At 35.6% G+C, this 17,578-nt stretch overlaps 2 protein-coding genes across 2 annotated transcripts; one reads left to right on the forward strand and one right to left on the reverse strand.

Moving 5' to 3' along the window:
* Positions 1-1,835: 1,835 nt before the first annotated feature.
* Positions 1,836-10,800, forward strand: PJVK (pejvakin). Its single transcript, XM_061454496.1, has 6 exons — positions 1,836-2,502; positions 4,110-4,305; positions 5,768-5,909; positions 6,634-6,751; positions 8,550-8,654; positions 10,065-10,800. Exons 1-6 carry the CDS (start codon positions 2,292-2,294, stop codon positions 10,364-10,366), a joined length of 1,074 nt encoding a protein of 357 aa, XP_061310480.1. The 5' UTR covers positions 1,836-2,291; the 3' UTR covers positions 10,367-10,800.
* Positions 10,801-12,769: 1,969 nt separating this feature from the next.
* FKBP7 (FKBP prolyl isomerase 7) lies at positions 12,770-17,548 on the reverse strand. Its single transcript, XM_061454511.1, has 4 exons — positions 17,239-17,548; positions 15,811-15,962; positions 13,447-13,580; positions 12,770-13,128 (listed from the first exon to the last, which is right to left on the reverse strand). Exons 1-4 carry the CDS (start codon positions 17,442-17,444, stop codon positions 12,967-12,969), a joined length of 654 nt encoding a protein of 217 aa, XP_061310495.1. The 5' UTR covers positions 17,445-17,548; the 3' UTR covers positions 12,770-12,966.
* Between the last annotated feature and the right edge of the window lie 30 nt (positions 17,549-17,578).

The raw sequence follows: 17,578 nt of genomic DNA on the forward strand, positions 1-17,578 counted from the left end.
TACTATTGTTCTATGGACCTGTGCTAAGGGGTATGGAAGGTTACAGTCCCTGGGATTCCCCTGAGGTAGCATGAACCACATAGGAGCAAAGATTTTCATCTGCAGAACTTGTAGAGGCAAGGCAAGATTTTCTTATGGAAGTTCTAACTTGGGCATAACATATGCATAGCATGTTTTTCATTTATTGGTTGCCCAAAGTCAGAGTACGCCAGGGCTGCAGAAATGCTCAAAGTTCATAAGGACACTTGTGTGCTAAGTACAGAAGTGCCTCATGCTGGAGGGGTGGGGGAAATATCAGTTTTTTTTCACTTGGATGCACAAAATTTTAGTGAATGTTTTCCGAAAATGGCAATGTCAGCGCAATTGCACTCCTGTTTTCTGACCTGTGGCATGAGGATGATACAAAAGCTGCTGCAGCATTTATAGTGGATTATAGGGTGTTAGAGTAAACACGAGTACCATGTAAACGTATCAGATGAAACCATTTGTTATCAAAATTAGTGCTAGGATCAGACTGAGTCTGGTCTATGACCACATACTAAGCAAGAGAAATACAAATACATGTTGAATAAACGGTGCCAGATAAGCTTGATAATGTGTAGAAAAAATAGTATTCTGTCAAACAGTTATAGGACATCTACAAGATAAATATAAATCAAGACTGCATGGGCAATTTTAATTTAAGAATTTCCTTAGCTTTTCCTTCCCTTTAAAACCTTTTAAGTTCTGTTAATGTGTTTTGATTGAGTAAATTTATACAGTTCTTTTTTTTTTTTTTACTGCAGTGAAATATGAATTACAGTCAGACTGAATTGCATCATTTCACATCATTTCAGTTCAAAATCTATGTATGACCAGCTTTGAGTTTTCAACACCCCCTAGAGTAAGCAGAAAGCTCTGATGGGCTTTCTTTTCCTCTTAGGTCATAGAATAGTTAGGGTTGGAAAGCATCTTAGCTGAGGTAAAATGCTCCTTTTTTTGCCTTTTTATTTGACTTCCTGATACTCTGAACATATAAAAATATTTATGGAAATATTGGAAAAAGCTAAAATGAAACATGTGAAAGTATTTAATAAGTGATCATATTATAAAAAAACTAATTAAAATCCTTTCACATGAAAACCCTACTTTAGGAAAAAAAGCCAACCAAACAAGTTTTTACCTGGCAGCTAGGAATAATAATATTAAAGTGTAGATTTACAAGCCTGTGGCTGATGTTTTACCTACTGTAACTGCAAAAGGAGTCTAGAAGATGTGCAATAAGATTTAGTAGTTGTATACTTACCATTCTTGCAAGAAAATCAAGTCATCGTTTACATGAGGATGGCTCAGCTGCTCCTGTTCCCTCACTGATCCTCCACCATGCTGTCTGGTGACTAAGTTTTTGCTTTACAATTTTATATCCTTTTACACTGGTGCTTTCCCTCATGGATCCTTGAGCTGCTCCTTAATCCTGTATCAAGAATCTCCCTTCTGTCTGCAATTGGCTTTTATTATTTTAGCATAATTTTAAAAATTCAGTGAATTTCTCAGTAGTCTGAGCCAAACGCATGCAGCTGTCCTGTCTCAAAACTATCTCACAGTCGGCTGAGTCCATAGGTGAAGAATAAAATATCATGAAAGTCCACTTCTGTTGTCCTCCTAACCCCAGTCATCTCTAATCATATGTTTTTGGCCCACCGCACCACTTACTCCCAGCTGAGCTTTCACAGGTAGGTCATGCAACCGCCGTTGAAAGGCAATACCATCTCAGCAGACCTACCAGCTTTCATGAATGTATAATTCAGGCAGTCTCCTGGACTGCATCTGGGCTGCTTTGTTAGTTATTGGTAAAACACTACAATTCAGATGAAGGAAGGACCCAAGAAACAGTAATACATCAATAACTCCTAACAAGGAGCTGAGGGTTGCACAAGTTACTGTCTGCTGTTTCTAACAATGTAAATTTTGTTTTTTAACAGTGACATTAACCTGCCAATAAAAAGGCAACTATTTCCCTATCAGTTTACACTGGTAATGCATTATTCATCATACAGAATTAGAGAGCTTAGCTGAAGGTCTTTGAGAGAAGTCTCGAGCAAAACACCACAGAAACTTGGTAGCTAAGATGCTGTTGATTCTTTCCAAGCAAAATAGAGCTCCATCTAAAAAAAACAGTTTGACAGCTTTCTTTTAAAAACCAGGTTAATTTGTTTGAAAGAACATTGCAAAAAGAACTGAACATGGGCCTGACGTCTGGAAGTTACACTTGATACAGAGCTTTTTATTATTATCATTATTAATGTCATAATATGTTTGCTGCTGCAACCAAAAACTTCGTTAAACAGGTTGGTGATGGAGGAAGACTAGTTCCAGTGCCCAGTCTCAGTGAGGCTGATAGATATCAACCTCTGAGCCTTGTGATTAAGAAAAGAACATGTTTGCTTTCAAAAAAATCTAAATTTGCTTCAACACCTTTCACATTAAAAGACATCCTGCAAGGGGAGAAAGAAATTTCTGCAGGTAAGGTTTCTATCTTTCTTCAAAGTGGAAAAATGAATGTTTTCTAGTAAATACAGAACAGCAGACATAGTTTAAACTGTGCAGGTAGTATGATGGGTGTTTAATAAATGGGTAATAAACTTATCTTGCTCAGTCTTGTAATAAATAAATGAAGCAATTATACTAAAAAGCCTTGATATTTTCTGAACTATTATGAATCAAATTCAGTTAAGCCTTGTGTTTGTTCACAAATGGCAACAAATTCCTGATGTGTTGATGTATGTTGATCGTTTTAAATGTTAATGTTTCTTTGTATACTCACTTCTAACCATGTAAGAATGGCCTCAGTTCTTCAGCTGTTCCATGCTAGTAGTTTCTGCTGATGGGCTGGGCTCTGCAGCAACAGAAGCATTTAACAACAGCTATCTGACTGAAGTAATTGGATTTCCATAAGATGTTTTTCCATTTGTAATCTTTTGTGTGTATTGTAAAAGCTTAACTGTGTGTAAATTACCTTTTCAATGCAATATCAGAAATCTTTGAGGTGATTCTAGAAGAATTAGGAGGTGCAAAATTGAACTATACTGCTGATACTTCCCTGTACCTTCCTTTGAAAAGTAATTTTTGTCTGTATGCTACGTTTTCTGAAAACAGTGGCATTACTTTATATTACTTACTTTATTTATTTTGAAAAAAGTCCATTTTGACAAAAGTGTTGGTTGCATTAACTAAAAACACTACTAAGGCAAACCAGTATGAGCAGAAGAAGACAGAAATACTGGTTGACCTCACAAAGGGGGGATTCCAGGATGCAAGCATAATGAAAAAAGTTGGAGAGAGAAAAATCTTATTAAAAAGTCTGCAAAAAAGGTTGTAAAATCTCATTACAAAGTCTCACAAAACCTTACTAGTCTTTTCTGTAAAGGTTAGATATCATGTGCAGAATGTATTGTCCTTTAATATAAGAACTTTGCAATTGAATTTCTTTTTTATGCGACAAATACAAGCAATTGCAATATTTTTAGAATTATGAAAAATACATGAAACTTTTTTTTTGTTAAAATTAAAGACAAACAGAATTTATAGTAGGTGACTTCATAATGCCAGTTTATCCTGAGTTTCAAAGGACTAAAAAAAAGAAGAGTAAACACCAGACTCTCAAATGAATTTGAATGCCTAATCCCTCTGTTCTACCTGCTCTATGAGTTTTAATTTGGCAACCAATGCATTCTAATATTCAGTGGTTTCAAGGTTATTAAAAAAGCATTATAGAAATGCTTTGGCACCTACCCTTTGATTGCACACTAAACTGATGCAAACTTTCAAGTAAGTCAGAATTAATCTGTTGCTTTCAAAATAAACTGGCATAGGCCCTGAAATCATCAGGCATACTTGGAGCATGCAGTAAGTCATTCTCATTGGGACATGTGAGGTAAAAGTCAAAGTTAATATTACTGGCACACCCCTGTCTCAATCAGGTAAATGTCATCAGTAGTAATACCGATGAGGAGCACAGAATTTCACATCAAAACGGTTAAGCAATGTAGGAACAGTACCTTTTATTCTCTTGTGTAAAAAATACCATTTTCAGACTTCTCATCACACAGTGGTATTCTTCTTTTACCCAGGTGTCTCGTCTTACCAATTGCTCAACTATGAAGACAAATCAGATGTTTCACTTAATGGTAGAAGAGGAAATCAGATAATGAATGATGTTGGTTTTGATGTTGCTGGATCAGATTCTGTTGCCTTTAAAGCTTCATTTGGCATTGTGAGCAAACATGAGGTTGAAGTACCAACGTTACTTAAAGAACTTACTACAAGGTTATATTATGTATTTTGTTTTCTGGTTCTGTAATTGTATTTCATACAATAAGGTTGAACCTCTAAAATGGTTAGGTTTTGATTATTTCTAGTCAGTCAATAGCAGTCACCATCTAATATATTTTGAAGAGCCTCTGGTTGGATCACTGGGATTAGACACACAGCCTGTACGATGCAGACTGCAAAATTTTTCTGAATTAGTTCTTGTCTGTATTACAGTGCATCTTCCAGGAAAAAATTAAATCCAGAGAGGAAGAGTCCATCCAAGGTCCTATCTATATTCTATACTATTGAAAATTTGAAATTTACTTTGAATAACATTACCCAAGTTAAGGTTTCAGAAATAAGATTTCTTTGCCTTTGTCTGATGAACTAGAGAGCTATATGCGTTATTGCCAATGGAGGTGCTTAAGGTTTTGTGAGGCTATTACACAGCCTTTTCTTTATCTACTTGAATTTTAAATAAGCTTTTGTTGCTGTTCTCTAAATGCAGTCTCCATTTTTCAAATATCCTTGTTGAGCTAAGGACACTGAAAATGAACTTGGTGTTACTGTAGCGCTAGTGCAAATGTCAAACACATAGAAATATGGTGTGACTAATTCTAGGAGTAGTTCTCTAGTTTGTATTTCAAAGATTATTCCTTGGCCATAATGTTACCCCAGTGAATCCCAGTGTTGCATCCCAGTAAATAATTTACTATGCGTGATGTGACATTTGGTATTTTCAAATTTTCCTGTAGTTATTTACCAAGCGTTGCATGTAATTTTGTATTCATTAACTCTTGTTCTGTACCTACCTTTACCGTGTTTATTTGTAACCTCCAAATATTATGATTAATAATTGAGGATAGCAGAAGAGTCCTGGTCTTCTGATAAAAATATTCAGTGCTATAGGACTAAGAGCTCATGCGTGCAGGAATTCTCCTACAAACACTTGTTTCAAGATTGTTCCATGTTTATGAGTGATAGAGTGTTTTCAGCTATAGTTGACATGTATTGTTTAACCCAGTTTTTAATCCATTGATGCCAGCTTCTACAGGCATTATTTAGGCTTCTAATCAAAAAAGTAAGCCTTATAGAAGCCCAAAAGTAAAGTATTACAGCTGTTGATTTTACTATCTATTTTCTGTAAATTCTTTCTGACATTAATTATATCACTTTAAAAAAAATTATTAATTAGAGTCAATTGACAGTTCCTTCCTATCACTAAGAACAGTGTCACATGGACAGACCTAGAATTTTCCAGGATGTCCCACATATCCTCTCTAACATTTTTAAGTTACTGCCTTTCCTTGGATTTTTTACTGAAAACCAGTATTAAGTTTCCAGAGATGACCTCAGTCAGTTGTTTTACTGTTATGAGACAGAAGTTACGTTGATTTATTTACTGTTTTATAGTTACTAATTCTATTTTATTACTAATAATCTCTGAATTTCCTTCCTGCCTCCCTCTTGATTTTAGAAAAATAAACTTTGATCATTGTCTAGTCCATCAATCAAGGAAAAGTAGGATGGAAATTCTGTGCGTGGTCATGGAAAGTATTAGAACTACAAGGCAATGCTCATTAACTGTCCATACTGGAATGCGTGGAGAGACAATGAGGGTAAATATGTTTGACAAAATTCTGTAACTTAAATGATCAGACATAAAAAGCTCATTTTTATAAATTATATGGTTGTGTTTTTACCAATCTATGCTCAGAAAAAAACTGAACTAAATCAATATTATTGCACTGATGTAAACTGATTAAAAGTTGGTATTTTGTTTAGTATTGCTTATGTGACTCAGGGATGGGAAATGCATGAAAGGATGGCTAGACAATGAGCCATTGCTTTGGGTGAAGCCTCAGCAAAAAACTTAGTTTTTTTCAGCTTCTTAGTTTGAATCTCCAACAACTGTATAACCTATCTTTCATTTTTATATTTTGTCTTTTATAACACGTTAGAACTTCAGGTTGTTATTACTTCAAGGATTGGCATCTTACTCCCTGTTTTATGTCCTTCCTCCCTCTACCTCTCTTCACTGTGTTTCAGTAATTGAACCTACATATCTTCCGAGGTTTGCCCATTACTAGTATTTCTAAATAATTCATATAATTTTTAATGAGTGATGCAAGTTAAGCTTCTACCTCTGTATCTAACTTTATTAAAATGCAAAGTTGTTGATAGAAAATTCTTTAGTTGTGGAATTTGATGTTCAATTTCAAAGGTTACTCCTGGCATTATAATTCTTAATATATACAGTTAAGATACTATTTTGTGTTGTTTGGTTTTTTTTTTCACTTCAGTTTGTAACTTAATTTCTTTTGATGCTTTTCTAAATTATAGTTTCACTTTATTGAAGATCAGAATTGTAAAGGGCGGGACAAAGCCATTGTTTTTCCTGCACATACAACTATTGCTTTTAGTGTATTTGAACTTTATATTCATTTGGATGGTAATTTTGGTAAGTGATGTGAGTTACTGTCATTATTGCTATTATTTATAATGATCTGAGGTTTTAAAATAGTTGATATACATAAGCCCTGATCCCTTACAAAGGTATGTTTTAATTTTATGCACATAAGTAGTCTTTCTTTATAGGAAACAATTATTGAAAAGATAATCAAGGCAGGTGCATGGAAGCATTTTTTAAAAGTTAAGTATGATTTTGTTATTTCTTTGTGAATCTTGCAGCTGCATTGAACAAAAAATTTCTTCCTTATGTTTCTAGTCTGTAAGGAACAGGCTTATGAGGCCATCTGATCAGTTTTGCATAAAATAGTAAAGAAAAAAGACCCAATTAAAGAAGAAAATGTGGAGAACTTGAAAATTAAGCTAACAGTTTTTTCTGTTAGGGCTTTAATTTCAGTCTGATAAATCATTACTGCATATGGATATCCTGCATATGGATATCTGAAGATTTTTATAAATCACAGTTACTGGAAACTAATAAAAACATTGCATAGCTCCTGTAAGTTTTTCTCCTTTTGGGGAAAGGATAGTGCTTATGTATTTACATAATTTGCACTTATTAAAGTGTAATTTATACCATTATTGATATTACCAAAGTTGTTAGGAATAAACCAGAAAGTCAATTTAGGATTTCATCTAGTGCTTAATAATATCAAATGCAAAACTCCCCACTGAGCAGAGTGATGTTAAATGAAGTTTTAACCACCGCTTTCACATGTGTTTAAATACAGAAACCTCTGTAGATTCACTCAGTGGGAATTGTTTCAGGAATTGCTTAGCTATAACATTATGGCTTTCTGTAAATAGCAAGATAAGAGACCTGATTAGGGTATTAATCTCTGTCTCTGCAGATCTATATAGCACTATGTTCTAAAAGTTGAAAATAGCTCTGTACCATTTGGCATACACAGGATAAAACAGGTACTCTGCATTGCAAAGCACCCTTTTACTGAACTGTGAAATACCTTCCCTTCTGTGAAAAATTTAAATGTATTCCAAACCAGGCATAATTACTAGATTAAAAGTAAAGGAGATAATTTTGTATGGTGGTTCTTTATATTCATTTAAGTAGAATGCTTAACATTAATTTAAGGTTTGGAAGTGTTTTAATTTTATTTTACCTTTATGCAATAGCAGGTACATGCACAGTGGTTTTTTTTTTCCCTAAAATCATTATTAGTGAAATAGTCAATGAAATTGATATTTCTATTTGCAAATTGAAGAGAATTCTCAATTGATAATGTTTAAAACATGTTTTTTTTTTCAGTTACTTGTAACTGATTATTGTTATATTTTACTTTAAATGTTTTCTTTCAAGTTATGGATAGAAATGTAGGTGATACTTGTTTTTATTAAAAAAAATAAAGTTTTAATAGTTGATTCAGTGTTAGAAGAGATCACTAAAGAGCTCACAGCATTGCTTCTTATTTTTCATTATTAGTTTCAAATGAGATCATAGAAATGTTTCTCCTTCAGAAGCAGGGCTTCCAGTTGCAAGATATTGACTTAGTCTCTTAACACGGCCTTAAATTGTGTATAAACCAACCAAACTCTGAGGATGTGTGCTGAAAGCCACCAATATTTTATCATTCCCACTGAATCTGTGTCACTTGATTTTATGGGGTATTACTGTGTGTAGACTTGTATTAAAAAGTGGTACTAGCCATTAAAAACAGTAGCAAAGCTGAATTTAATCACTGTTAGCTTTTTACATTAGAAAGCGTATTAAACTACTGTGCAATTACTGCTTTTGTATTTTGTTTTTATAAAAACAATTTTAATTTTTACAGAGCTCTGTGTGACTCCAATTTCAAAAGGAGGATTTGAAAAAGAGAAATCTGGATCATCTTCACTGACCAAATTAAGGAGGTTAAAGAGTAATCTGTTTCATAGAAGTATGACTTTTGATATTTATATCCAAATGTCTTAGCTAATGCATGAAGAGTGCATTTTTGTTTCTGTAATTTGTGTGCAAGATGAATGCTTAAAGAAGAAAACTTTGATGGAAAATGTACCTCAATTTCTCGGGTATTGAAATAATTGCAAAGTTTTTAAAATTTGTTTTTGAGAATCTGACTCACAAATAACAAATTTATGGTGTTGCTCTTCATTAAAACTCTAAAGATCCTAAAAATTTATGGCTGATGGTAAACTGGTGTGGAGTAATTATACAATTAACTACAGTTAACATTAAGCCTATTTCATATGCTTGCCATTTACAGCTAGTGTTATGCAATACAAGTTATAATCTATAAATAATATTTAAGGGCAAACTTCAAAAATCTTTAAAAGTTTAAAAATCAAACAATATTAATTTAAATTTTTGAACATACTCTTTAGGCTGTATGTTCACATGGCAAGGACATAGGCAAGATACCATCATAGTTGCTATTTCTCATTCTGATATGAGCACAACATCCAACAAAACTGTGTATACATATATTTTCTTCAGAACAAGATCATATACTTTTAACACTTTGTAGCCTAAGTATTTTGAAAATCTGCAAATCTGAGTGTGAAGATGAATGTTGAGTAGTAAACACGTTCTTCTAAAGGCTGGTCTGTCCTTGCTCCATTGTATCCTGGTTTTGATCAAAGGGCTTTTATGGACCGAGCCTCCAGTGCTGCTCCAGTTCATGCTAAGGGGATAAATCTTCAGTGAGTGTGTTACATCTCAGTAGCTGTAGCAGTCTAAAAGTTTGTCATTCAATAGAAACTAAGGAGTCCCTGAAGAAAGAGGGAAAAGGTAAGCTGTTCCAAACGTAATTTCTTCCTGGGGTGTTTGGATGCTCAGAAATCTGCTAGGAGGTCAACTTGGAGTCCTTCAAATTTTCTAAACCTGTTAAGTATTGTTTGGTTTTTTTTTTGTGTGTGTGTTTTGTTGTTTGTTTTTTTTTTTTTTTTATAAGTGCTAGGGGAAGAGAAAGGAATTTGCAGGTTTTAGAAAATAAAACTAGAAATGCAAAAATAAAAATGTTTAAACAGGGAAGTACGCAGCTGTGATTTGATTTGGCACCAAATTCTTCAAAAGCTCGCCTCATGCCTACCTTTTAGGTGTGTTTCTAAAAATATGTAGGGCACACAAAAATGTATGGCTTTTCTCAGTGTCTTTTGTGAAGTAAAAATTACAAAAAAATCATCACCCAGGGCTTCTGATGGGAAGTAATCTACAACACGGTGTGTTTAGAATAGTTTCATGAATCAGCTGTTATTTTCATAACTAGATTGACAGGTTGCTTTGTAAATGGTTCATAATGTAACAACAAATCACTGCTTTTTGTGTGTGTGTGTGTGTTCTTTTTCAGATAAAAGAGTAGTGGCTACCATTGCTAATTCTGAAGCTTACTTGGAGGACCTTTTTACAGATTATTATGAAAAAGCTGCAAGCATGACTGATCTCTCTACAAGCTATCTCAGAGAAGGGTCTCACATCCGAATTAATTTACTTAATAACAACATCCCAAAAGGTCCCTGTGTCCTTTGTGGAATGGGAAGTTCTAAAAGGGAGACAGTCTATGGGTGCCTTGAGTGTTCTTTTAATGGACAAAAGTATGTACGACTGCATGCTGTGCCCTGTTTTGACCTCTGGCATAAGAGAGTAAAGTAGCTGAACTAGGTAAGTGCCTTTTGTTACAGACATGGGCATAACTGTGCCACACACTTTTCAGAATTAGTAAATATGACTCAAATTTTTGAAATGCAAAATAGTGAAAGTGCAAAACATTTTATTACACTATTATCTTGAAATTTTTGCTTTCCAGTCCATGATCTTTTATTTGAAAATAATGCATTCCCTGACATAGCTTTTCTTTCTAGAACCTTCTCTTTTCATTACCATGATAATGAAAAATGCACTTTTAGATTGTATTTTCATAATGTCAAAATATATGCTAGAACTTTAAGTTGTTTACACAAACTTGTTGTTACACTCCAAAATCTTGCCTTTGTCTACCCTGGCATATAATGAAAGTATTTGTTAATAATTTAGTGTCCTCATGAATGTTTAACTGAGGTATCAGATTAAAAACATGCTAAAACTTAGCTCAGTCTAATGTTTCATTTGAAAAAGGGAACAACTAAAACTAGGGATAGGGGTTTGACATTAGGATGGCATTACCATATGTCAACAGTTTGTTTAGATTACGAAAAAATACCACATAGTCCACTGTCTGAATTTCTTTGGATTTTGGATCACAGCTGCTCTTGACTTTATTACGTGTTCAGAAAAAATTGCTCATCGATGTATTTTGGAAGCTTACAAAAATAACAGAACTACATCCTCCCAACAAAGCTTCAGGGTTAAGGTCTCAACCGGTAGATCTCAACCACAAAAAACTGTCTGTTGAGAATGTAAACACCAGAGGGCACTGCAGAATTGTGTCCAATGTTGAGGCTGGGAGTGCCGTTGGTTAAAAGCTCTCCCTGCGCTATTTTAAACTGGGAAAACAATTTCAGAAAAGCGTTTCTACCTTTTAGCATGACTTTAAGAATAACCCACGTATGGAAACTTTTGTTTGGAAACTTCACTGTGTGCATCTGATTATTACATGTTGAAAGGAATGCAGCTACTGCTTTTCATGTGAGAAGAGTGAAGTATGTTAGACAAGTATTATGATGACATCTGCATAAGGAGAACAGTGAATGAGCCTGAAGTACTGTCTATTAACTCTATTGCTACTTATTTACATTTTTCCTAAGTGAAGGTAACCAGAATGATGCCCAAATAATTACTTATGTTTCTATATAGTATCTCCCATCATCTTCAGGCTTGTGGAATAAACCACATACACACAAATATTTTTTAAAAAAAGGAATATACATATGACTTTAAATCTCAAAACAGAGCTCTAGCTGTCAAAAATATTTTTTTCTTTGTCACCACTTCATAATTCACATTTATTATTATTTCTGAACTATGAAGCAGTCACACTGGCCTATACATAATATGTTGGGCACTGTCTAGTAGCAGTGCAGTGCTGCATTTTGGCTTTAGTCTGAGAATAATTTTGATAACACATCAATGTTTTAGCTGTTGCTGAGTAGCACTTATACTAAGTCAAGGGCTTTTCAGTTTCCCATGCTCTGCCAGTAAGGAGGGGCACAAAAAGCTGGGAGGATACCTGACGAGGGTACCTGACCTGAACTAGTCAAAGGGATATTCTGTACCATAGGACATTATATACTTGAGCATAAACTGAGGGGGGTTACCTGGGAGGGACAGATTGCTGCTTGGGTCAGGCTGGGTATGCGTCAGCAGATGGTGAGCAACTGCATTGTGCAGCACTTGCTTTTTTGGAGGGCACTTGGGGTTTATTCCCTCTCCATTTCCTATTATTATTGTGTATTTTTATTTCAATTATTAAACTGTTCTTATCTCAACCCCTGGGCTTTTATCTTTTCCCTCCCAGTTCTCCTCCCCATCCCCCTGGAAGTGGGGGAAGTGAATGAGTGGCTACGTGGTACTTAGATGCCTGCTGGGGTTAAACCATGGCACACCTCATCCAAGTAAATCATGATGGTGTAGATTTTTAAGCTGGTATTGCTGAATAAACTACCTAACTTCATAATTTTACGAAGCCAAAGTTAAAAACCCACTTAAAATACAAGCTGTTCATGAACCCCATTATTCTTGTTAATATTACAGCAAAGAGGTTATTTTAAGTCTCTTTAAGAACAGTTGTGTTTCTATGTTGAAATTCAGTAGTGTTCAGTCTTCATTTCCCTTAAGGCCTTTCACAGCTAAATTTGCTGCAAACAGCAATTCCCCAAGAAGCTGGCCTAGGAGCCTGCAGAAGTTTAACAGATATGTCCCTTGGATTTTGTTTTCCCCTTTTATTTTATAGGGGATAGAGAACTAGTTATAACATAACCTGATGTCAACAGGTACTGGAACCACTGTTGTGTGCTTGATAGGACAGAAATATTTTCATCAGTATTTTACACAATGAGACAAACTACTGAGTAATACTGTAGATTAGGACATAACGCAGGAACCACAAATAACAGATCATAGTGTTTTCCAATTTTATTTCTTTCTTTTGAGATATCTAACATTGTATTAGTTGAACGGTAAAAATAAGATTTTTACAGTCATTTTAAGAGGTATAAAAAGATGCCACCATAAAAAAAAATACAAAAATTTCTGTGACAAAGTATTATTATTTAAAATTCAGTGTCCGGAAAATGGCCACAGATTTTTCTAAGTACTCAGAGTTCATCATGCTGGTAGACATTGTACTCCTTTGCTGATATGAAACCATCTCCATCATGGTCATTCTTCTTAAATATATCAGCTAAGATTTCATCATGGACTGAGGGATGACGTTTTTTGCCATCTCTCGCAAATTCTTCTTTCAAATACTGGCTTATCTAGAAGAAAAGAAAAAAGTCCAACCATTATGGTTTTTATGACAGCACTCAAAAGCTATCTTCAAGGACACCTAGGGTATATATATAAGTTATTGTGACTCCAGTGCAGACACATCTTAAGTTTGTTTCCCAGCAAGTCCAAGACGTACTAAGGTATTAATCAAAACAAATTTCAGAATTGCATGGTGTAGTTTATGTAAGCACACAGAAGCTTTACATGATCAACTGCAGCAGAGGCACCTCATGTAAAGATAATGCTATGCAACTATACCTATAGTTTTATACATTATTTATTCCAAATTAGTTACACCATATTACCTCAAGTTCAGAGAGTTTCTTGTCACCGTCCTTGTCGATTTGATTGAATGCTTCAACACTGCGAGGTCCCTTATTTACTGCATAAAGTTCAATCTCAAAGATCAGTGTTGCATTGGGTGGAATCTTGATCTGTGCTATGAATAAAAAAAGCATTTAAGAAATAAGACACTATGGTCAGAGATCACACACATGATGAATTCACACATAAAGACTCTTGGGGTTTTGTTACAAAAGACTGTTAATATTAAACTCTGAATTTAAATATATACAGCTAGACAGCAAGACTGTTCACATTCTGTTAGATAAATGATTTTGAGAGAGATTTGCAAATAATGAAATTCCCTGAAATGAAATTACATTGCTTATATCAATTCAGGTACTTTTAAAAATTAAAAAGGTTTGTGTTACCATGAAAAACAAGTTTTTCTGAAGTTCTCACTCTTTCACATACTATCAGATGATGGATTTTATTGAGAGAGTGGTTCTAAGGCATATGCCTTTATTAAGTATCTGCAGTCTGATTTGAAAGATTGTATGAATAGACCAATGCTCATATGTATTTTCCGTGTGAAGAAACAAGCAGGAAAAATCAAGTTTTACCAACTTACTATGAATTATACCTATGGTTAAAGGTCTTGATATAAAATAATGTTTAAAATATACATATCATTAGAAAGAAGCATCAGAATGTAAGTCCTCTGATTCACACACACATGAAAAAGCCCAAACAAACAAACAAACCCTAGCTCCCCCCAAAGAAAAACAACCACAAACTACTAGAATATTTTGTCTGGTCTCTGAAATAAAAAAATACATTAGACTTCATTATTCCTGTGTTAAAGCATTTTCTGGTATCTGATGTAAAAACACCACTGCCTATAAAACACAGGTCAGTGTATCATGCATCTGGCAAAAAGAAAAAAGGAACTGAAGAGTCAGTAACAAACTAATGAGATGTAAAATAGCACCAAAAAAGCATCAAGAAATCATGCAGCATAGAATTAAAATGTAAACATGCAAGTTGCTTCTATTCATAGCCAAAGCCACTAAGCATGACATTGTAACCTCAAAATTTTGACAGAATTTTGAGCTTGTGCTCATCCTTCTTAAAGAAAAATTAGAGAATCTACTTTGTTTGTAAATAGAAGGTAAACAAAACTATTATTCACACTATTCATCTAATATATCCAGAGTAAAAATGACAGGTTTTAGAGTTCAGAAGATTTTCCTCTTACAAACTTCAGAAATGTGGAAGCTTTAAATATGTGAATATAAATCATGGTTTAATCACTATTTACAAAAGAAAGATACAATACTAGAATTCAGTACCAGTAGTTTACAAGCATACATACCAACAAAGGAAAGATATGTAAAGATTTAGAAAGCCACATGCATCTTTTTTTAATCAAGATTAGGCGGACATCTTCCTCAGCATGCAGGAATACGCTGAGACATATGCAGAGGACAGGTATGCTGAAGAGAAATAACACTTTCTTGAAGTGCTACCTAGAACAAACAACACTAGTGTTAAAGATTTCTATCAGTGTTTTTCCTTGTTATGAGAGTTATGAGACATTATGCTCAAGGGGAAAATTTATTCCTAGTGAACTTCAATGGCTACAATGGAATTGTATGAAAGACAAATCTGGTGCATGGAATTCTGACATAGTATCACTACCAAGCCATTGCTGTAGTGCAGGAGTTACCTTTTCACAGAAACTACTACACTCTAGTTAAGAGCTGACTTTAAGTTATCTACAGTTAAGTGCCGAAACACTGCATAAAAACTCCTTTTTTTAACTAGACTGCACACTTAAGCATCTTCAAGTCAGATTTAATGCATTGTACTGTTGCAATTATGTAATGTGATATTGTCTGCTAACCATCCAGAATGTAAGTAGTATTTTAAACAACCTATTTATACTTAGATAATTCTGTGGCATGCACTGGATTACATTCCATTTTGCTCAGAAAATGCAGAATGTCACTGAAAGGGTAAGTGAGTAAGAGTCAAATAACAGAAACTAAACATGAGTAAAATATAACAGTTCAAGAAAAAAAATGCTGATATGAATAATGAAGATTTTCCTCTTGCTGTCAATTTTTCATATTATGGCAAGACATGGAAAAACACATTGGGTTCCATGTCCTGAATTCTACTGCAAACTGCAAAGCCTGGGTGCAGATCTATGAGGACTATTTAAACTGCATAGGTATGAACAGGATTAAGGTGCACAGCTGCAGTCATCACCTTCAGTGCCTCCACAAATAACAGCAGCAGTAATTCTGAAGAGTCATTTACAATAATGTGTTTGAAAGGGTGTAACAGAGAAAAGACAAAGTTTAGTATTGAAAGTTTTTTACCATATCCTTGCTGTCCATATGCAAGTGATGGAGGAATGATCACTTTCCGTTTTTCTCCAGGACACATATTCATCATAGCAATGTCTAACCCTTTTATGACTTGTCCAACACCCAGAACGAACCACTTTGGATGACCTTCATTTTGTGTCCGGCTATTAAAAGAGTTGTGAATGGATAACACTGTGTTTAGGTTTTTTTTTAATATATATATAAATAAATTAGTAGTCAGTAAAAGCATACATTAAATTATTATAACACAAGAATGCTTACAGTGCAATAATATATAACACTTTTTCTGCTACATTTATAATTAAGGTCAAATCTTGAGATGTGTAAGAGGCAATCTCTTTTAGAAATACAGTAAAAAACCCACTCTATGTGCCAAAAGCAGTTGCTTCAAGAGACAAAAAAACCCAAACAAGTAAAATGGCAAAAAATGCAAGTAAAAATTCAAGTAAAAAGTTAAATGTAGAATTATCCTATACTTTTTTTTTTTTTTCTTAAATGATACAAGTGGAGGGAATGAATAAAGATTTTAAACTAAGCTTTTGTTTTAAACTACGCTTTTGTCTGATCAGTCCAGTATGGGTAAGGACTGAGCCAGGTACCTGAAGGAAGGAAAAGATTCTCCTCCGTAGGTCTGCCCAGGTGAGTCCCAGCTCAGTAGGATGGATCACCCACCATTAAAAACAAGGCACTGTAAAAAAAAGCTTCCACACAATGGTTTCTGTGTAAGGCAAGCTAAACCAAGCTAAAACAGCCTGAAGAAGCTGAAACAGCCTGAAGATGGATGGCACAGAGTGAAAAAGTAAAAACCTAAAGGCTAACACTGGGACAAAGAGGATGGCAGCAAAATCAAGGAAGCAAGCAGTGATAGGACAGGGGCATAAATACTGCAAACCACTAGCGTAACTACAGGGTGCCCTGCGCAATGCCAACTATGTGGAAGTTGTCTAAAATAGCCTGCATCTCTGATAGAGCTCCTCCTCCAAACCCGAGTTTTTCTGTACAGATTACGGCACAGAACATTGCAAGTGATTATACAGTGTTTTTTTTTCACCCTGCTAAAGGGGTTCTCCATGTGACGTGCTATCAGGAAACTCCAAATTGGCTGTCAGTCTCAAGGGTTGGCTTTCGTTTACAGCTCATCTTAGTGCTGGTCCTTCTTGACCCTAGGTAAATCCTGCATCCTCTCGGCTGAACCAAAAAAGGCTGAGATGAGGGGAAACGACTAATGCTACCATCATTAGAGTGGACCCCAATCTATGCCCAAAATGGAGGTCCAGTGGGTCCCGCTTACTCAGCCAAAAGGGGTACTTTGGCTGGGTAAGTGGGACCCAGTGCTCCTGGGGATGAGACAGCTTTGCCACGTACACCACCCGGCCTGGGGCCCACCTTCCCTTCCCATCCAGTGCCCTGGAAGCCCACCTGCAGTAAAACTTGGATCCGTTGCTGGCCAAGAAACCATCATAGTGCGCATTCAGCAGATCCCCCTTCTTGCTCTTGGGGCTGCAGACCTCGGGGAGGTGCAGCACCTCTATTTTAACCTCCTCCGTCGCCGCGCCGCCTTCAGCCTGCGCCTGGGCCGCCAGCAGGGCCAGCGGCAGGAGGAGTAGCGGCAGCCCGCAGCCCATGTCCCTTCGAGGAGGCCGCCGGCGTGGCACTGGACCCGCTGGGCGGAGGGGCGGGGGCTGAGTCGCGGCTATGGGCCCGCCCTAGGCCCAGGCAGCGGCAGCCCCGGGGCGGGCGGTTCTGCGAGCCGGTCCCC

This window comes from Pezoporus flaviventris, unplaced genomic scaffold, assembly GCF_033815535.1.
Source record: "Pezoporus flaviventris isolate CSIRO_AGI_PZ_B2104156 unplaced genomic scaffold, CSIRO_AGI_Pfla_v1 ptg000001l, whole genome shotgun sequence".
In the NCBI taxonomy this organism is placed as follows: domain Eukaryota; kingdom Metazoa; phylum Chordata; class Aves; order Psittaciformes; family Psittacidae; genus Pezoporus; species Pezoporus flaviventris.